General features: G+C 43.5%; 1 protein-coding gene across 1 annotated transcript in view; it reads left to right on the top strand.

Moving 5' to 3' along the window:
- Positions 1 to 19,829, top strand: part of rfx4 (regulatory factor X, 4) — a 122,519-nt gene extending 102,690 nt beyond the window's left edge. The window contains exons 15-16 of the mRNA XM_048607937.1: positions 2,851 to 2,986; positions 19,557 to 19,829. Of these exons, the coding sequence (XP_048463894.1) occupies positions 2,851 to 2,986; positions 19,557 to 19,829 (409 nt within the window). The remainder of the gene's footprint in view (positions 1 to 2,850; positions 2,987 to 19,556) is intronic.
- The last annotated feature ends 2,420 nt before the right edge of the window (positions 19,830 to 22,249 follow it).

Raw genomic sequence — 22,249 nt, 5'->3', positions numbered from 1 at the left:
CAGGCATTTGGCAATGAGCAACATATAAATTGAGTGGGCTACTCTCAAGGTTTGTGTTCCTACAGAGGACCGTCTGCACATCCAGAAAGCCCTCCATCATCTTGGCACTATCCCCTACCAAATAGGATAGACTGTGAACTGATCTAACAACTGGGCATCCATGAGATCCTGGGGGCCATCAGCAGATGAATTGTACTCCGACAGAATCTGCAACTTCATGGCTTGCCATATCCCCCACTCAACCATTACTATCAGGGCTGGTTCAATGGAGAGTGCAGGATAGCCTGCGAGGAGCAGCACCAGGCATCCCCTAAAAATGAGGTGTCAACCTGGTGAAGCAACCAAATGGACTACTTGCATGCCAAACAGCATAAACAGCAAGTGATAGATGGAGCTTAGTGATCCCACAACCAATGGATCAGATCTAAGCTCTGCAAGTCCTGCCACATCCAATGTGAATATTGGTGGGCAATTAAACAACTCAGTGGAGGAGGAGTTGGTTCCAGAGCTAAGCACAACAGTGCAAAAAAACAAGGCTGAAAGCATTGCAATAATCTTCAGCCAGAAGTGTTGAGTAGATGATCTATCAATGGCCACCTCCTGAGATCCCCATCATGGCAAATGCCAGTCTTCAGTCAACTTGGTTTACTCTTTGTGATATCAAAAAATGACTGAAGGTACTGGATACTGAAATGTCTCTGGGTCACTCAGCTCCTGACTTCATTACCTCCTGACCTTGGTGAAAACATGTGCAAAAGAACTGAATTCCAGAGGTGAGGAGAGAGTGACTGCCCTTGACATCAAGGCCTCCAATTTCAATCCTTTCCACTGAGAGTGATGGTGGGATATTCATCACTCCAGCTACCAACTGAAGAAGACATAGATGGATGTAGGAGCACCAGGGCCAACAGTCAACCCAGGAGTAGCAGCAGGCCAGTGCAGTGGATGAGGAGCACCCAGTTTAGGGAAAGGTCACAGCCAAAGGGCCCCTCACATTGTGTAGGGTGCACAAGAAGCCCAGAGTTTTCCATGGGAGTGTGAGGCCATCTGCCCCCTAGTGGCTGTGAAGCACACTGTGGCCCTGAACCTCCATGCAACTGGCTCCTTCCAAACAGCGATGGGTGACCTGAGCAAAGTCGCACAGATTCACTTTGTCCCCCATAATGGGGTCAGTGCTGGCCTCATCCACGGGCAGGTGCCATTAACTGCACATATTTGGTACTGAGAGGGCTATGCACCTCCAATAACAATCAAGAAGGTTGGCGCCATCCAGGATGAAGCAGCTCACTACACCACCATCTTCAATATTTATTCCCTTCACAACTGAAGCAACAGCAGTGTGTACCATCAATAACAGGCACTGAGGTGACTCATTAAGGTTCCTTCAATAGCACCTCTGAAACCCACGACCTCTACCACCTAGCAGGATAAGTGCTTCATTTCAAACTTTCCACTGGTTGGAGTCATATCTGCCACATAGTAAGATGGTCGTGGTGGTTGGAGGTCAGTCATCTCAGCTCCAGGACATTTCTGCAGGAGTTTCTCAGGGCAACATCCTAGTCCCAATCATCTTCAGCTACTTCATCAATGACCTTCCCTCCATTATAAGGTCAAAAGTGTGAATGATTGCTGATGATAGCACAATGTTCATCACCATTTGCGACTCCTCAGACACTGAAGCAGTCCAAGTTCAAATGCAACAAGATCTGGACAATATCCAGGCTTGGGCTGACAAGTGGCAAGTAACATTCCTGCCACACAATTGCCAGGCTATGACCATCACCAATAAGAAACAATCTAACCATTGCCCCTTGACATTCAATGGGATCACAATCACTGACTCCCCCACTTTCAACATCCTGGGTGGTTACCACTGACCAGAAGCTTGACTGGCCTCACCACATAAACATAGTGGCTACAAGAGCAGGTCAGAGGCTAAGAATACTGCGGTATCTCACCTCCCAACTCCCCAGAGTCTGTCCATCTTCTACAAGGCACATGTCAGGACTGATGGAATACTCCTCACTTGCCTGGATGGGTGCAGCTCCAACAACTTTAAGAAGCTTGACACCATCCAGGACAAAGCAGCCCATTTGATTGGTACCACATCCACAAGCATCCACTCCTTCCATCACTGACGTTCAGTAGCAGCAGTGTATACTGTCTACAAGATGCACCGCAGAAATTCACCAAAGATACTTGTAGAGTACCTTTCCAACCCACGACTACTTCCATCTAGAAGGACAAGGGCAGCAGATATATGGGAACACCACCACCTTCAAGTTCCCCTCCAAGCCACTCACCATCCTGACTTGGAAACATATCACCGTTCCTTCACTGTCACTGGGTCCAAATTCTGGAATTCCCTTCCTAATGGCATTGCAGGTCACCCAGAGCAGGTGGACTGCAGCGGTTCAAGAAGGCAGCTCACCACCACCTTTTCTCAAGGGCAGCTAGGGACAGGCAATAAATGCTGGCCAGCCAGTGATGCCAACATCCCACAAATGAATAAAAAAAAAATTTCGATAGAACTCATTCTTTTACCTCCCTGATATTACCACTGGGGACGGGCAGGTGAAATGGAATGGGTATTAAAATAAAGTTACATCCTCAATTTGCCAACATGTATTCATGTGCGAACTCACAACCCCATGATGTGAACTTCAATATTTTTCTTTACATTTGTCTTTCGTGTATTTCTGACTGAATGAAGACCCAGCATTTCACTTGATGAGCTGCCATACAATATGACATTTCTGGTTATCACCAACAAATGATAAAATTTAACCGAAGCTTTTCATACAAGTTCTTTCAATGGTGCAGATCATTCTGGCATCCTGTTTTTTCTAGGTACACAGGAGGGTATAACTATGGTAGTTACAGCAATCAACCCCCTCTTCCCATTCAGAGTCAATATCCAACCCTAACACACGACAGCCTTTCTTCTCCACTGCCATATCCAGCTTACCACAGGAGTAGCTCACAGGTTAGTCTCTCTCTGTGCTTTGGTTTGCATGATCAAACTTTGCTTATTCTCAGTTGAATAATGAACCTTTGTGATAATTACCTGTTTATAATAAAGAACTAAACGAAATTTCATTGCAGAACAAGAAGATTAAATTCCAGTAATAATTCATTGGATGGTTCTGTCAATGTGTTCTTTAAATGCACACAAATGATCCAGATCTTTGAGTTGAGGTTGGTTTGTGCTAAGGTCTTGCTATTAGAACAGGATGAAGATTCATTTCATTTCACTTAAAGGAACCGAGATAGGAGACAGAAAATGATATTGGGGGTTGGTGGAAGCAGGGAGAGAGAGAGAGAGACGAATAAATAAAAAGAGACAGAGCACAAAAATTGATACATGAATTCCCAGAGTGAAAGGGATAAAGAAACAGTTGGAAGTTGGATGGGGTTGGAGGGGGGAGGTGGGGGTGATTGTGGCAGAATGTCGAGAGAAAGATGCGGAGAGGGGTGGAAAGAGAGGTTGAATTGGAGAGACAGAAAGAAAGGGTGATTGATTGACAGTAAGAAGGATGGAGAGAGGGACAAACATAGATAGGGATATATGGAGAGAGGCAGATTGATAAACAGACTGACTGAGATCAAGAGAGAAAGTGCACACAAACGGAGATAGAGAGATGAGGGACTGAATGTTTTGTTTCATTGGTTAAGCCTGAGTTATGTGAGTTTTTTGAAGTGTTTCTTGCCTTAAGGCCTAGAGCGTTCTTTCACTTTATCTTACCAAACCCACCACATTAATTACCTACCACACCCTCATGGCAATCATCACGGCCAATTTCTGGCTGCATCTTACCATGACAACTCACGTTTCAGAGTGCATCCGGGAATACACCGGCATCCCTTGGCCCACACCATCTTTAAAGGCCTGTTGCGCACCAGACAATGCTGCCAAAATGGAGCTGTCCTCTATGGTTCCTGATATTTGCTCTGGACATGGCAGAAAGGGTAAATTGGCATGTGGGCAGGAACCTGGAGGTCCTGGTAGATGGAGTGATGCAGAGGGTGAACTCTCTCTTTCCCCACAACCAGCAATGGAGGCCCTGAGACTAGACCACACCAGCCTGCCTTTTTGAGATTGCCATGTGATTCAGTCATTTGGAGGAATGCTTAGCAGTCAGCTACTTTCTCTGCTCTGCCAGGAGGCTGATTCACCATGTCCAAACCTCTGGACCGGTATAGGAGGCTGTCCTTGACATATTGTGTCCAGGACCTCCTCAGCTAAGGCTATCCCCCTTGACGACTGAGGCTTGCTGACAACCCTGATAAGTTTCTGGCCTTGTATTTGTGCTAAATCTCTGGCTGAGGGGGATAAGTCCAAAAAGTGGATTGGGGATGTACCAGGAGGATTCTTAGAGGCTGGCATATATTGGATGCCAATGTCCATGGATGTGGGATGTGCGTTGTCAGTGCCCATGGAGCATGCCCTGAGATGTTGGTGCCCGGAGTCCAACATGGAAGTCATTCAAAGCTAGTGGCGAGCTAAAGGCGCCAGGTAGCTGTTCTCGTTTCCATGTTGAGTTTTCTCAATATATAGCTTACATGTCACATTTGGTAAGATAGAAAGCTGAATATTAATGAGGCAAACTGGGCCATTAACAAAGCTCTTAAGAAGCAATGACATGCCTTAATTGGCAATCTGCGTTGCCTAATGAAAATTTGGTAGCCGCTTGTAAGAATGAGAGACAACCTCAATGAGACAGGTTAAGTTTTCAGTGAATTTGACAAGGTAGATGCTGAGAGGATGATTTTCCCATTATTGAACAAGGGGTTCATTGTCTTAGGAGAAGCGGTAGATGATTTAGGACTGAGGAGAGTACCCATACGCCTATCGGTGTTCATGCCCATTGATTTCTGATTTTGTAAGTCACTACCTCAATACAGACCTCAGAGATCCACACAACAACACGCAAAGTGAAAAGGAATGTAGGAGGAGAGTAGATATTTCAATGCACAGAAGGTTTTGCATCTTTAGAATTTACTACCATGGGGGGTTTATGGATTCTCAGTCATTGAGCATTTTCAAAACAGGGATTCGTGTGTTTTGGGACATAAAGATTTGTTGAGACATTGAAGTTGAGATCAAAAGTCAGCCTCCATCTTATTGAGTTTTAAGGGGCTGAATGTTTTCTCAACATACTCCTTATTTTCTGTGTGAGGGGATTAATTTAAAACAGGGCACTAAAATTGCTCACCATCATTTAGACTTTAAAACTTAATGGGGTTCTAGGTCTGTAGCTGTAATATCCAGGGTAAATACCTGTGACCTCTGGTGCTGACCCCATGAATCATTTGGGATCAGTCGCAAATCTTTCCATTGAAATGTCAATGAACCCGTAGGAACTGCATGGGCACTGCTGGGAGTTCTGTTCCAGACTCTGAGGGGGCATGGCGTAAATGTGTGTAGGAAGAGGAAGCTCCTCCTCAGAACATCTCAACTCATCAGCAAGGACTAAAGAATCTTCAGATCCTGAACAGACAGGGCTCCAGATCACATACTGGACCTTCCACTGGGGGCTCCCACGTATCTCTTTTAAGGCACTAAAGTTGAAACAGTTCCAGCATTTACAATTACAACCTCTGTGTGACTACCTGTTGGAAGATGTAAGCGAGAGATGGTGTTCATTGCTGGCACAGTTCAGTAGCATACTGGACACCCTGGTTAAGAGTTCTTTGCATGTTGTGCTATATTTATCACACATGGAATGAGCCAAATTAATAATCAGTCTTTTGATTGAAGAGGCCATCAGAATATTTATGTGGAACAAAAATAAATCTGTTTCAGGATGTGTCCAACAATTGCTGAGGGTAGATATCTACAGAGGTCTCTGGCTTAGTCAAAGGAGACAAATGGGACCTTTTATTTTCTAAAACTGATTTTCCATGACTGATAATATCTGTAACAATGAAGAATGGTGTATTAAATTACAACTTGGCATTTTGGCTATCTCTCATTCCTAAACTATTCTTGGCATGTGTTATTTAAGCAATAATGAACAAGCATGTACAGTGTCTTGCCAATTTAATGGTAGGTTCATTGACTGAAGGAAGGAATAAAATGTTGAATCAGTCAGACTCTCAGCTATTTTTAAGACTCGCACAGAGCTCATTGGTGATGGTCACACTCATAAGCATTATGTGTAATTGTTGACCAATTAGAGGAGTTGACCAATTTTATGCTTTGTCCATATATATCCCAACCATATATATCACCTTCTTCTGGCACCCGATATCGTTGCTAATGTTGGAAATTGAGTGCCAATTGAGTGTGTATGGTTGCATGCTCCAGTTGTAATTAAGAGCAACTGATAAGAAAGTTTTGAGGCACGGTCCAGATATTTCTAACCAATCTTTCTAGGCATGTTTAAAACCTGTTTCCATCTGGAAGCAGATAGTGTGTGGAAAGGAAAAATAGTCTGAACACATACAGTGTGGTGGGGTTAGAGGGTTGGTATTGTGAATAAACCTGTGTGGAAGACATACTAGTTCTGTTGCTTCCTTTATCAGATGGAAGCCTATCAGATCAACAATTGATGTGCTGCAAGGCCTTACTTTCTTGCTTGTGTTAGCCATTGCCATTCCTCTATGCAGACATATCATTTGGAGTTTTGGTTTTGTATCACCTGTCAAAAGATCTAATCTCCATCCAAATGGCACAAACATTCTCCCAGCTAAAACATGCAAACTTTGAAAACATTGATTATCTCTTTTTGGATCCTTGCCAATCTGTTGAACAATTTGACTGGACATCAGTCATACACTGCCACTTCACATGACCTGTGAATCTCTCCAGGGATTAGCACTGTCATTTGAACTACAATATGTTACTGCATAGAGAGTGGCCATTTATCCCATTGTGGCTGTGCCAGCTCTTTGAAAGCATGTTTCAATGATTCCCATTTCCCTTGCTCATGGCTGTGCAAATCTTCCCTTTCTATGAATTCATCGCAGTCCCTATTGAAAAGCACGACTGAATTTGCTTCCATTACCCCTTCAGACCATGCATTGCCGATCACAGCAATTTTCATTGTGTAAACAAAACATTACATTCTTTTGCTAATTACCTTAAATCTCTGTCCCTTTGTTACCGACTGCCCAGCTTCTCCTTTAATCAATCCGTCCAGAGATATTTTCACACACCTTTCGAGCAGGTGGGACTTGAACCCAGGCTGAGAGGCGGGGACACTACCACTGCACCACAGCAGCCCACTCTATGCCTAATTTATCGAATGGCTATTTTTGCCCACCACCCAATCATCCATGAAATATTTCATCTATTTTCCCCTGCCACTTAAATCAACCATGTTTATAATTAATCAAATTACATGCAATGTCTGACAATGGCACAGTTTCTCCTTTGTTTGTTTTATATAACCTCAAGCACATGGATTGATGTGTCTCTTCACTTTCTCTCATTGTCCTCGAAAGAACATAAAACCTCTCGAGTGATTTGATCATTCACCACATTTTCAGAGCCGCCTTGTTCTAATTTTCATCATTTCTGGTCCTTTCTTCGACCATCAACACAGTGAAATGCCCTTGGTGACATTCAAATTAACAGTCAAAGACTCATTGCAATCAATTATATTTGGTCACACTAAGTTCCGATTTCCTATCACCCCCATGCTCACTGACCTACATTGGCTCCTTGTTCAGGTAATGTCTTGATCTTAAAATTTTCATCCTTGTTATCAGATCCCTCTATGGCCTCACCTTTCCCTTTCTCTGTAATCTCCTCCAAGTGTCACAGTTCTGAGGTATTTGCACTCTCCAATTCTGGCTTCCTGCACATCCCCAATTTTAATCGCTTCATCTTTGGCACTTGCATTTTCTGTTGCTTTGACTTTAAGTTCTGGAATTCCCTCCATACAACCTCTCTGCCTCTGTCTGTCTTCTCCTTCAAAGATACTTTTTAAAACCCATCTTTTTGACTAACCATTTGTTCTTTTGAACCTAATAGCTGTGTCATATTTTGTTTTGTAATGTTCTTGTGAAGTGCCTTAAGTGGGACGTTTTATGGTTCAAGGTGCTATATAAATACAAGTTGTAATTATTGCTATTCAAATGAGATGTAAATTAATAGATAAATGAGTATAATAGTTGGATCAGATAATTGGTGACTGTGCATCTTTTTGTTGCAACCAAATCTCTCTGTTCTGGTCACCCAGACCCTTCCTCCCAAATCAATTCTTCATCCATGACCTGGGGAATCAATGTTAGTAGGCAATGTGACTGTGAAAACTGCTACAGTCCAGAACCAGGGATTATTTATTTCATATCTATGTGACTGTGTCTCTGCAGTTTGTCATGTATCGGAGGGACTTAAGATGGCCAGGTTTTATGGCATGCAATGTCATGAATTTAAAACTGTACATCAAGTAAACTTAGTGTTCTCTGAAATCAGCCTGTAAAAAAACAAAATTATTGGAGATGCCAATGCTAGGAGAAAATGCCACCTGTTTGGTTTTATCAAACTTAATTCTAACATCACCACTGTACATTAAAGAGTGGTATTATGCTAAAACACCCAAGCTGAAAACGTTTGGACTGTAAATCCTACTTTACGTGCTGGGTCAGTGCAGAAACACTGCTGTTCTTATCAGAGGATTGTTCTGTGTGATGGGGACAGGATTAAATGAAAAATAGTTAAATCAGGATTTAGCCAACTGAGCTAATTTTTTTCTCCCTGAAAGGACAGTCTCAGAGACTGTGAACCCAACGACGCACTCTGAAGGCAAATGTTTTGCTGCTTAAACAGAGCCCTCATTCACACTTTGCATAATGAGTGGCCTGGCAAATTTGAATGAGAGACTTTATTCTTTTCTCATGAACTTCAGTTCTGGGGAATTGCTGAAGAGAGAGAGCGAGCGAGAGAGAGAGTGTGCAAATTTACATTACACTGCATGTAGCTGTAATAATCTCTACTTGGTATTTTTTTTCCGTACACCTCCCTTAAAACACTCCTGTTTTTCACTGGGTTTTCAGATACCATCAAAGTGAACCGGCAGGGTCCAAACTTTGTGCCCACGTCTTATGATGACCCATCTAATGGTAACTTCCTGTGAAAGGTCCTCCAACAACCATTGCCTTTGTGCTTGCTGAGGATAACTGGGACTCAGTGTTTTACACCCGATGTGTTTGGAAACTCTACATGGAACCGGATGCCGAGTGTGAAGGGCAATTGTAGTGATCCAGGCAGACATCCGCACAGATGGTCATCCTCTGTGCACTTCAGTGGGGTTCAATGGTTGCTTCACCAGCTGATGGGATGGTGGGGCGGGGATAGTGGAGTGTGTGAGAAGTGTTTTTTCAATGATCCGACAAACAGCCGAGGTCTAAATCTAGTCAGTGTCAGTCTGCAATACAGTCGCCTGTGTAAGGCTGAGTGAACTGGAACCGTATTTTCATTTCAAGCCTGCCCTGTCCACAATAATTTTGCCATTCCCAATAAAACTGTGGGCAGCTTTGCTTTGTTCCTGACACAGCAGCAAAGATAAATACAATGCAGGAGTGTGACAAAGGTTTAATAGACTGATTGCTGGGGTGGCAGGACTGATGTATGATAGATTGGATCAGTTGGGAGTATATTCACTAGAGTTAGGAGAATGAGGGAGGATCTCATAGAAACTTTTAAAATTCTAACAGGACTAAGGTTGTTCTTGATGAGTGGGGAGTCCAGAATCAGGGAAGACAGTCTAAGGATACAGGGTAGGCCATTTAGGACTGAGAGGAGGAGAAATTTCTTCATCCAGAGAGTGGGGAGCCTGCAGAATTCTCTGCCACAGAAAGTGGTTGAGGCCGAAATATTGAATGATGTAGCGCATAGGGCTAACGGGATCAAAAGGCATGGAGAGAAAGCGGGAACATGGTTCCGAGTTGGATGATCAGCCATGTTCATGTTGAATGGCAAAGCATGCTTGAACGGCCTACTCCTGTTCCCATTTTCTAAGTTTCTACAAACATAACAAGCAAGTTCATCCTGACTTTCAGTTGCGCTGTGGGCAGGATTGTTTCTTGATCCATGTGGGAAGAGGGACCACAGGACGGCAGGTCTGAAAGTTGGCGTCGGAGAGTTGCTTGCCCAGAGGTCAGCATGTTCTCACCCTCTGGGCCATTCCTGATCCGGAGCTGGTGGAGGAGTTGGGGGATGGGGTCGTGAGCTTGGGAGTGGAGGTCGCCTTTTGTGGGTGAGGAGTGTTCGTGGCTATCTATCCTCAAGTGGCAAGTACGCTATTTTGAAAATTTTATTTTACAAATTTAGATCCCTGAAACCAAGAAATAGACTTCTCAGTTACTGACGTTGGGATTAGGATACTTAAGCCAAATGAATGGCTCAGATGTAGGTGGCCTCAGTAGGGAAAGGATTTAAGAATAGGTAGATGACTCTCTAAAATATGTTCTGATGTAACAGAGACATTGTTAGTCACATGAGAGACGCTGCTAGAAGAGTGAAACTAGAAAAGCACTAAGATAGAGGTGTCTACGACAAGACCAATATGTCTACTGAATCAATAAATGTTATTTAAAGAGAAATATCTTGAGCTATGTCCTGATTTTACCTGAACACACAAACCCAAAACTGAAACAGCTTCCAGGCAGCAGATATGGGGGGACACTTGTCTTCTAATTCTTTCACAGAATGTGGATGTCACTCAATAGGTCAGTATTCAATGCCTATCCCTAATTGCCCTTGAAAAGGTGGTGGTACACTGAACTATTTCAGTCCATGAGGTGTAACTACACCCATAATGCTTTTACAGAGGGAGTTTCAAGATTTTGACCCAGTGACATTTAATGAACAGTAAAGTATTTCCAAGTCAGGATGGCGATTGGCTTGAAGGGGAATTTGAAGGTGATGGTCCCATGCATCTGCTGTCCTTGCCCTTGTAGATGGTAGGAATTGTAAGTTTGAAAGGTGCTGTCAAAGGAGCCTCGGTGGATTGCAGCATTGAGGCTTATTGATGGTACACACTCCACCACCAATGCTCATTGGTAGCAAGGAATAAACATTGATAATGGTGGATGAGATTTCAATCATATAGGCTGCTTTGTCTTGGATGGCATCAAGCTTCTTGAATGTTGTTGGAGCTTCACTCATCCAAGCGGGAGGTTTGAGGGGGAGGTGGTGGGGAGGGTGGGTTCTATCCCACTCCTGACCTGTAAATTGTAGATGGTGGATAAGCTTTGGGGAAATAGGAGATGTGTTGTCTCTGGATTCCCAGTCTCTGATCTGCCCTTATGGCCACAATATTTATATGGTGGTGACCAGTGTACTTCTTTGTTGTGTGATATGCCCCTTTAAGAACAAAGTAGGAAGGCTGTATTCGGAAAGAATTTCCCGATTATGGCATTGTTAGGTTTCAAGAAATGCCCATGTGATTAGGGATTGTCATGTGATGAGTGGGTAAGAAGCAAGGGGTAATTTGAAAGCTAATTGCAGGGGGATTGTGTCAGCCAGTGTTTTCTGTTGGAAGTTGAGAACACATTGAGAATTTGCGTAAAAAGGAATTGAGCAAGGCTGCTCTCTGAATGGACATGCAGTTTCTCATACATATTAGAGGCTGGAGGTATGGATAGTGATAGCTGCTGATCCCTTCTGCAATAGTCACACACTCATCCACCAAAATAACCATCAGTTTTCTTCGTGGAAGGCTTCAAACAAATCCTGGTGTTGAAGATGGTCTCTGTGAATAGAGCACAGACTGTGTTATAGTGTGTGTTCGACAGTTTGAAAGAGTAGATGGCAGAAGGCAAGAAAAGCATGGGCTTATGGATTGGACAAGACCCATTGCTTTTGTTTTAGTGTAGCCAGAACCCATCAGACTGATAAAAGGAGTCAGAGACAGGACTCCTTGGATTCTGAGTCATTAGGCCTGTCAAGATCTAGGTGAGAGAAGCTTCACCGATATAAGCTGCGTCAGTGATAACCATTTTAACTACATGTCATATTGAATATTTAAGGTGAAATTTATCTTTTTATTCAAAATACTGTTCAACTGTTAAGGAATGTGAGTTGTGTTGATTTTTATTGGTTTGGTACAGGAGAAGTTTTCAAAAAAATGAAATCTCATCCAGTAATTTCTTTCTGTTGATTTAATGAAGATTTTTGAAATTTTCTTATGAAATGTTATCAGTTCTGTAGGGATCAGAACAATCACTAGCCCAGTTCAGTTTCTGGTCAATGGTAACCCCCAAAATCTTGATAGTGGAGGTTTTGGCAACATTAATACCATTGAATGCCAAGGGTCAGTGATTGAATTCTCTTTACTTGGAGATGTTTACTGCCTGGAATTTGAGAGTCAAGGATATGACTTGCCACTTATTAGCCAAGCCCGGATGATGTCTGGGTCTTGCTCATTTGGGCATGGACTGCTTTGGTAATTGAGAAATAGTTAACATTGCTGAATGTTTCGGGACCAAGTAGACACACTATTGGCACCATATCCACTACCTTCTTTATTCACTCCCTCCTCCACTGACGCTCCACAGCAACAGTGTGTACCATCTACAAGATGCACTGCACCTTCCAACTCATAATCGCTACCCTATCGAAACACAAGGGCAGCAGATACATGGGAACACAACTACCTGCAAATCCCCCTTCAAGCCACTCCCCATCCTGACTTAGAAATATATTACCGTTCCTTCAGTGTTGCTGGGTCAAAATCCTGGAATTCCCCTTCTTAGGGCATTATGGGTCAGTCCACAGCAAATGTACTGCAGTGGTTCAAGAAGGCAGCTCACCACCACCTTCTCAAAGGAAACCAAGGATGGGTAAGAAATGAGAGTGACACAGCAATATCCATGAATGAATAGAATAAGCATGTGGTCATCATGATAAAAAAAAGGCAGTGGCATTGTTTGAAGCTGTAAATGATGCCTTTTGTTTTACCAATGTTGCGTTGCAAAACATTTTGATTACTGAAAGATGACTTTAGACAAACTTAGCGATCAAGCAGACAATGGCAGAAACTGTGATTTTGATCAATGATTTCAGGAGGAAATTAGATGTGTATTTGAGAGCGATAAACTTGTAGCTGGTGAAAAAGACCATGTAGATTGTTGTAAGGAGAGACAAAATGGACTCAATGGGGTGAATGACCTCTTATAAATAACTCTGCAGGTGGGACCTTACTCCTCCCAGCAGTGGGAAAACTTGAGGGGTGCGAGAACTTAATTGTGCAGGAGGTCAAAATCAGGTTCCCAACAGCAGGATGAATCTTGGGTACTAGGTCCTTGGATGTACCCATTTATCATTATTTCCAGCCTTACCAGAATTAGATGCCCCTTTCTAATAAAGCTATTGGCAAATGTGCCTTTAGATTCACAACTGCACACACATGGCAGGCAGCAGGACGAGGTGGTCCATTTGCTGGAGTTGGGGTGAATAGCTATTGTACTTTCCTCTTTGTCCAGCATTGTTGTGTGGCAGGCTACATTGGATAGCAGCAAGGAAAATAACAACCAGGCAGGGCTCGCTGAGACAACTACAGAGGGAGGGAGGCTGCAGACTAAGGATCATGGGGCTTTCCTAGGCAAGGGAAGGTGGTAAAGAGGGAATAATGGAGGGAGTTGTGCAAGGCAGGGAATGAGGGCTGGAGGCATGGAGGACATGTGATGGTGTAGGGATATGCAGAGGATTGAGGGAAGAGTCTATGAAGGAAAATGTCATGTGTATGGTTGGAGGGAAGGAAGAGAAGAGGAACTTTCCAAAAAGGGATGATCAGAGAAAGATGATCGTAAAGGGTGGGTGGGTTCTGCCTAGGGTGGATTCCTGGAGTTTGAACTGAGAGTACTGGTTGCACAGAGAATGGTGACAATGAAGTTTGGGAGAAATGGTGAAGGATCCAGAGTCCTGGCTGGCAATAGGTAGGAGGTGGGTTGGCGGGGGTTTCATAAAATCAGAAAGAACAGGTTCAGGGTGGGCATAGTGGTCAGGTGTAAGCTCGGGGAGAGAAGGCATATTGGGTGTGGTGGGTAAGGGGTCAAGGGTGATGGACAGAAATTGTTGGGTCACAGGGTGGGGGTGGTGTTCGGGTAGAAGGCGGTTAAATAGGTCTGAACAGTAATGCACACCATTTTAAAATCATTCCTAGAAACATTTTTTTGTTCTGAAAGTGTGATCCTTTGAAATGGGAACAGGATCATTTGAGACAGGTGAAGTTACTGGGGAGCACAATTGGCCAACCAAGGGGGCACCCTGATAATCTTGAGTTAAATAGACAGGAGCCACGGTCAGGTAGTGGAGTCATTGGATTGATGGTAACATCATTAGATGAGTAATCTAGGTCCCTCAATGCATGTTTGGGGGATATGAGCTCAAATCGTAGTTGGATTGGCAAACGCTGAAATTTGAAATCAATTTTAAAAAATTTAAAAGCTAGTCCAATAATGACATATAGCCATTGGCACAGAATCATAGAATACTTACAGTGTAGAAAGAGACCATTCGGTCCATCGGGTCTGCACCCACTCTCCGAAGAGCATCCCACCCAGACTTCTCACGCTATCCCTGTAACCCTGCATTTCCCATGGCTAATCCATCTAGCCTGCATATCCCTAGACACTACAAGGCAATTTAGCATGGCCAACTTACCTAACCTGCTCATCCCTAGATACTGCAGGGCAATTTCCCATGGCTAATCCACCTAATCTGCACATCTTTGGACTGTGTGAGGACACTAGGGCACGTGGTGGAAACCCACGCAGACATGGGGAGAATGTGAAAACTCCACACAGACAGTCACCCGAGGCTGGAATTGAACCCGGGTCCCTGGCACTGAGACCAATTGTCATCAAACCCATCTGGATCATTAATGTCCTTTTAATGCCATCCTTTTAATGGCCTACATGTGACTTCAGACCCACGGCAATGTGGTTGACTCTAACCTGCTCTCCGAAATGGTCTAGCAATCCACTCAGTTCAAGGGCAATTAAAGATGGGTAACAAATGCTGCCTTGCCAGCAATGCCAATGTCCCATGAAAGAATTTAAAAATCTCAATCCCATAGCCACCCTCTCGACACGGTAATATTTCTGACTGATCAATGGCTCTCGGGGAGGCGATGACCTAGTGGTATTATCGCTGGACTGTTAATCCAGAGACCCAGATAACATTCTGGGGACCTGGGTTCGAATCCCGCCACAGCAGACAGTGGAATTTGAATTCACTGAATATCCGGAATTAAGAATCTAATGATGACCATGAATCCATTGTCAATTGTTGGAAAAACCCATCTGGTTCACTAATGTCCTTTAGGAAACTGCCATCCTTACCTGGTCTGGCCTACCTGTGACTCCAGACCCACAGCAATGTGGTTGACTCATAACTGCCCTCTGGGCAATTAGGGATGGGCAATAAATGCTGCCTGGTCAGCGATGTCCCTCGTCCCTTTAATGAAATAAAGAAAAAAAAATTCAGTGGAGCTCACAGTGAAGTCAAGGGAATGTGTTGAGAACATTCTGAGGGTTGGTTTGGCAGCCTTAGGATCTCTCAAAGTGGCCAGGGATAGGATACTGCATCATTCCAAAGATTTCTCTATATCAGAATATCATAGATCCAGAATGATTGAGGGGAGAGTAAGTGTCAAACTGGGAGGTCATTTGTATTGAAATGCAAAGGTAACTGTGGGAAGCTCAAAGGGGCTGGAGGGAGTATGGAGGTAGGTTGCCGAGCAGGTTGAGGCTTTGGGGAGGGATTTGTGGAGGTGAGTGGGATGTACCACAGTACTGGAGTGGAGCATGAGGGTCCCTGATGGGTGGTTACAGCTGATAAGGAAATGGGTGGAACATATTTGAGGGCAAGGCGAGGGCATTGGATTAAGGTCTGGGGATGACAAAGAGAAGTGATTGAGGGAGCCTGCACAGACATGGCTTTGAATTCCAGGGTCACAGCTCCATGCACATTGCTACATCAATGCAGTGATCTTGATAGTCAGCCTCCAGAATGGTATTGATCCCGGTGAGTGGACAGAAGCCGCGGTGTGCCCAACACTAAATGTAGGCTTCCCATTGGGAAGAAGTGCACAGGACAGGGCAGTATTCTGGCCTGATTGTTCACTGCAGTCTGTTCCCTGACACAATGACGAGTCAAGTCATCCCTACTCTTTGGATCACTCTGGTGCAGCTGAGGGGAGGAATCAGTAGAGGTTGTCCTCTACAGACACAGGCAGAGGGGCTGCTGGAACTGCAACAGGGTGTGGCAACCAAGAACCAGTGCCATGCTGAGCATTGGCACAAATTCAAATGTACCTAAGCAATAGATGCTGTGACTCAGTGGGCAGCCCATTTGTTTCTTAATCTCAAGGTTCTGGGTTCAAGACCAACTCTAGATCTTGAGTGTGATATAAAAGTTCACACTCCAATGCCATATTGAGGGAAAGTTGCAAAAGTGTACTTTTGAAGAGGCATTAAATTGAACCCCCATCTGCCTGTTTGGATGAATGTAAAAGATCCCACAGCCAATTTTGGACAGCAGGCTAATTACCCCTGACTAATATTAATCTGTTAGAACATAGAACAGTACAGCACAGTACAGGCCCTTCGGCCCACGATGTTGTGCCGAACTTTTACCCTAATCCGAAGGTCTATCTAACCTCCATCCCCACCTTATACTATCATCCATATGCCTATCTAATAGACACTTAAATGCCCCTAATGAGGCCGACTCCACTACCCTCTCCGGCAATGCATTCCATGCCATGACCACTCTCTAAATAAAGAACCTACAACAGAAAAAAAATGGATTATCTGATTATCATCGCATTACTAATTGTGGGATCTTGCTGTGTAAATTGGCTGCCATGTTTCCTACATTGACTACGTTTCAGAAAATACTCCTTTGATTGTAAAGTGCTTGGAGATACCTGGGGATCATTGAGAGGTGCTGTATAAATGCAGGTCGTTTAATGCGAACAATCATCTGAGTGTACTTTTCATTGAATAAGTCAAGTTGGTTAAAAAGATGAAAGCATCATTATTATTGGAGTTATACAGACCACAAATTGTAATTTTCTCCCAAGTTTCTGAATTTCTATGTAGTCAGTGTACCTGGAACTGGATTTAATAGAGTACTGTGGTCCCCATCATTCCCTCCAGCTAAAACATAAGGGTGTCGAGCTCTCCAACTGAGAGCCTGGACACTTCACACGCATTTAGTGGTCACCTAGACATTAACAGATGAGAGGCAGGACTTCACAGACAGGAAATTGCCTTGCAAAGAACCACCGCCCAATCAGATGGAGTAAGTTCTGCAGTTACAGCACCACCATTGTGACAGTGGCCACTGCTGGTACTGCATCCTGCACTTGAGGAGGTGCTCAGCTCTGGGTCAGGACTTGACAACTGTTTGGAGGAGAGGTTCACGCCACAGCCATGCTGGCAGGATCCATGCATAGGCTGGATTGTTGGGTTTGAGAGGCTGGGGGTGGGGTATATCTGGAGGATTGGGTAGATGAACAATCTTGGGAGGGTTAGGGTGATAGTTTGTGCTCCAATAGGGCCTGTATAGGGAAACCAGCCAGGTTGGCTGCTTGGCTTGGTTCTTTCTCACTCACTGCCAGTTAAATCTCAGCAGTAGTGGCATGAAGCCCCTAAATTGAAAGTGTTTATCCACTTAAGTGCTTCAATTGATCCATAGGCAAGTGGGCTGTCTGATACCACCTACAGCCCCCACTGGCCCAGGTCCTTTTAGAAAAGTTTTGGCAGGAACAGGAATGAGAAGGTAGGTCCGGGTAGAGGAATATCAAATCCAGCCCCTGGAGTTTGAACCTTTTTTTGCAAATATTTTGAGGGAACGTTGATCCGATAATGTGTATTCTTTGAGGGTGAAATCTTTGTCAGGATGACTTTTTAATAGCTTGAATTCCTGTGCCTGATTTCTCCCCAGTCCTTCTCCATCCATCTCCCAGAAATTATTCCCAAACTGAGTGCCCACTTAAACGTGGCATTAAACATTTAATTATGTTAATCGAGGTGTAACATTCACTAGCTGCCCATTGCACAATTGACTAAAAGCTGGGCACTGGGAGCAAGATACGTTCCTTGCTCTGAGTGGAGGTCAGCCTAAAGACCACTTTGTGACAGGGAACACTGCAACAAATAAGATTTTCCCATTTCTCTCCCCTGGATCTGCGTCAATGCCGAAACTGTTTGGCACTGAACTGATTCAATGACATCAAGGGCCATTTTAATACAACCTACTATTGTTGCATTGTTGAAACTTGATGAAAAACCCTGTAACTTACTTTCATTGGAGGCATGGATACGAATGTTTTCATCTGAATCTTCAGTTAAATAGGCTTCTTTAGGAGTCAGCTTTTAAGCTGGAATTTGTGTTTTTGTGCAAGTGTACACGTCTTAGGCAATTTTATAAATTCTATGTTAAATGGAAATTTAGAGTGTGATCTTACTCATTTGTCTACACAAATGGGGAACAAAAGTCCAAAAAGAGTTACAATGCTTTATTTAAGACAGTATAACCTCCTTTAACTTAAGGCATGAACAGACATACACAGCAATAAATTAGTAGTCAATTTAACATTCAATAAATAAGCAACCAGATTCCAGATGAGGGTTTTTATTTTTATTTTATCCTGGATGTTGCTATCAAAGCTAACATTATTGCCACCTCTAATCGCACTTGAAAATGGTGGTGATGCACCTTCTTGAATATAACAGCATAGTTTGCTTGGATGTTTCAGAGGGTAGTTAAGAGACAACCATATTGCTGCGGGACTGGGCTCAAATGTAGACCAGACCGGATAAACACAGCAGATTTCCTTCCTTAAAAAGTTTATTCAGTATAACTGCAGGAACATCATTAATTGTAAGAACTGTTTATTCCAGATTTATTTAATTAATTGAATTTAAATTCCCCAGCTACTGTAGTGGGGTTTCAAATCATCTTTAATGGATCATGGTCCAGGCCTCTTGATTACTAGCAATATCGTCACCATCTTTGCACATCCTGTGTGGATGTTTTGGTACATCTAAGCCTTACTCAACTTCCTTACTTCGAGTATGTAGATACTTTGGAGAAATTGGGACCATTTTCCTCGGAGGAGAGAGGCTGAGAGATTTGATTGAGGTGTTCAATGTGAATGAGATTTCTGGCCAGAGTAGACAGGAAGAAGCTGGTGTTACTGCTGGAAGGATTGAGAACCAGAGTGCACAGATTTAACGTAATTGGCAAAAGAAGCAATGACGATGCAGCTGCTGGTTAGGGATGCAGTGCCTGAACATGTGATGGAGTCAAGTTCAATCAAAGAATTTGAGGGAATTGCATTACTGTCTCAGAAGGGAGAAACGTGCAGGGCTTTGGGGGACAAAGAACGGGGCGTGGCACTGGGTAAATTGCTCCTTAGGAGCGCCAAGTTAGGCACAATGGGCCAAATGGCCCACTACTGCGCTGGGTGCATTGGGTAATTACCAATCGCTTTGTTTTTGTTTATTCCAAGAAGTGTAGGGACTGTTGACTGTGTATTTTCTGAAGTAGGTTCCTACTTGACAGCTAACGCTGTGTCTGTATTCCACAGTACCCTTTCAACAGCCAGACACCGAGGATGGAGCCTTGCTTGATGAGCAGCACCCCAAGGCTGCATTCTACTCCGGTCACACCTCGCTGGCCCGAAATGCCTGCGGCTAACAGCTGTTACCCCAGCCCCACCATGCATTCAGCACGGTACGGCAACTCGAGTGAGATGTACACGCCCCTGGTTCCCCGGAGGAGTGCCGAGTACGAACATGCACAGCATTTTCCCGGCTTTGCCTACATCAACGGCGAAGCGACCACTGGGTGGGCCAAGTAACTCTCTCTCATCACATCCAGACAGTGGAAATACCGTCCCACAAATAATACCTGGTCAACTACGAATTGCCACTGAAAGCAATGCATGAAGGAAACGAGACTTTTTTTTGAAACACGTTCTGTCCATAGGGATTTGAAGAAAGCCCTGGTGGCATTAGCATCTCTGTGTAAAGCTGAGACTGATCAATTGGATCAGAAATGATGAGCTGGGAAGGTGGGGGTAATTACTTCTTATAAGTTGTGCAGTGGCACTGTCTGCAATGTGGACATCTGCACATATAAACTATTGCTTATTTCTTTAACACGTGGTCATGCTCTCTTTGGGATTTAACATTTTTTTTTAGCTTGTCTGAAGTTAAAGGTACAAGTGGACGATCCGTGGGATCACCTCACCAACCCTCCGCCGAATGCCTCGAGGAGATGTTGACCCCAGGAAGGGAGTGTGGCTCATTGCCTGCAAACTATCAACAAACCACTGCGTCTCAGTCCCAATCATGAAGATAGACTTATTGCTCCCTGTACCTGCCTTTCCTCCTCGCTGACGTGATAGTGGTGACTCTTGGGAGACACCGGTATCGCTTGATGTCCTGCAGAATGCAGGGGACACTGTATTTAAGTGTACCTATCTTTCCCTGTTGAAGACCAGCAACGTGCTGGCCACCAGATTTTCCACTTGGATGTAATTCTGCACTGCACAACTACAAGAGGTACAGTACTGTGGACATCGGACAACATTCGCTTGTGTTTTTGCATAGCCACATAAAACTCTTAAGATTCTTAAAGCTGTGCCTTAGAAACCATGTTGTGTATGTGTGAAAATATGTATCTAATTTTCTATTGTATTTTTGACAGACTATTTTGTAGAAATAATATTTCTTTAGCCTGTCTCTCTAGTGTGTGTGTATACTGTTTTCATCATGGTTAATTAACATAGCACCTGTATGTTTTGCGATTACAAAATGCGCTCAGCAGATTTTATGGACATATTACCCTATGGGTAAGGAGAATAATTGAAAGATAACCAAGAAACTCTAGGCTTTTTTGTTTTGTAAATAAAAGCACTGATAGCACCAAGTGTGGTAACTATGGCTGTGGATAAATTTGAAGTACATAGTATTATTTGTACAGATGTGCAAGATATATGAAGGCAATACATTCTCAAAATGAAAATACATTTTTAAAAAATTATCCAGTCTTTACTGTTCTTAATATTGTAACTGGTCTGTCAATGCTTGTGGCCAAAAACGTATTCCAGTGGTAGATGGTTGAATGAGATATTTATTTTCTTAACCGGATGGGCTACAGGAGTCAGAGGTTTCTCAGGTATGGTTTGCACATTGATGATTCAGTTTCTTGCCTGTTCATTTAGTGATTGTATTGCATCTGAGCTTTCCTGTAAGACTTGCACCTGCATAATTCGGTGTTTGATGTCCTTTGTGTAGAGGGACAGGTAATTTTGACATGCTAACTTACTTCCTAATCACAACAGAGGCTCACTTCAAACCCCTGGGTGAGGTGGTATGAGGATACTTTCAGAATTATTGACACAGTTTCCAAATAGAGAAGCATTTCACTGACAACTGTGCTCCTCTTTGGATAGTACAGAGGACTAAGCACAAAGCCTTGCAGACACACAAAGGTCATTCCACCCTTTTTGATTCTCCTTAGCCCAGCAAGCATTTTTTTTCTCAGGCAGTACATTTTCACGACTCACTGTGTAACATAAATTCTGCCCATTTTCCCTTAGGTTCTTTGGCAATAATGTCTCCTGGTCATAGACTTTCCTGTCAGTTGAAGCAATTTGTCTTTATTTACTCTGTTCATAATTTTGATCACTTTTCTTAAACCTCTTGTCAATCTTCTCTGTGAAAACAAAATCCCGACTTTTCCAGAGCCCCCACTTAACGGAAGAGCTTGGTACTAGAGCTATTTAATAAATCTCCTCAGCACCTTCTCCAAAGACTTGACATCCTACCTAACAGAGAAAAGCAGTGTAAGAGGCCCCAGGAATTCAATCTGGTTATGGAACTCCCATCAAGATGATAGCTTCTTCTTATTTAAATTGGTTCAAATCTAGCCACAGATAGCTCAATGAAAATATAACAAGGGAGTTTTGGTTGAATTTTTTATAGAATCATAGAATCCCTACAGTGTGGAAACAGGCCCTTTGGCCCAACCAGTCCACACCGAACCTCAGAACATCCCATCCAGACCCATCCCCCTATAAACCACTTAATCTACACATCCCTGAACACTACGGGCAATTTAGCATGGCCAATCCACCTAGCCTGCACATCTTTGGACTGTGGGAGAAACCAGAGCACCCAGAGGAAACCCACGCAGACACAGGGAGAATGTGCTTTTAATGAATTTCTCCGTGGTCAGTGTGACAATTTTCTCATTTTACATTTCTTAGTTTGC

The sequence above is a fragment of the Rhincodon typus genome, chromosome 18 (genome assembly GCF_021869965.1).
Source record: "Rhincodon typus isolate 14 chromosome 18, sRhiTyp1.1, whole genome shotgun sequence".
Taxonomy (NCBI): Eukaryota; Metazoa; Chordata; class Chondrichthyes; order Orectolobiformes; family Rhincodontidae; genus Rhincodon; species Rhincodon typus.
The sequence above is the reverse complement of the archived record's forward strand: the minus strand, read 5'-3'. Positions and strand labels throughout refer to the sequence as shown.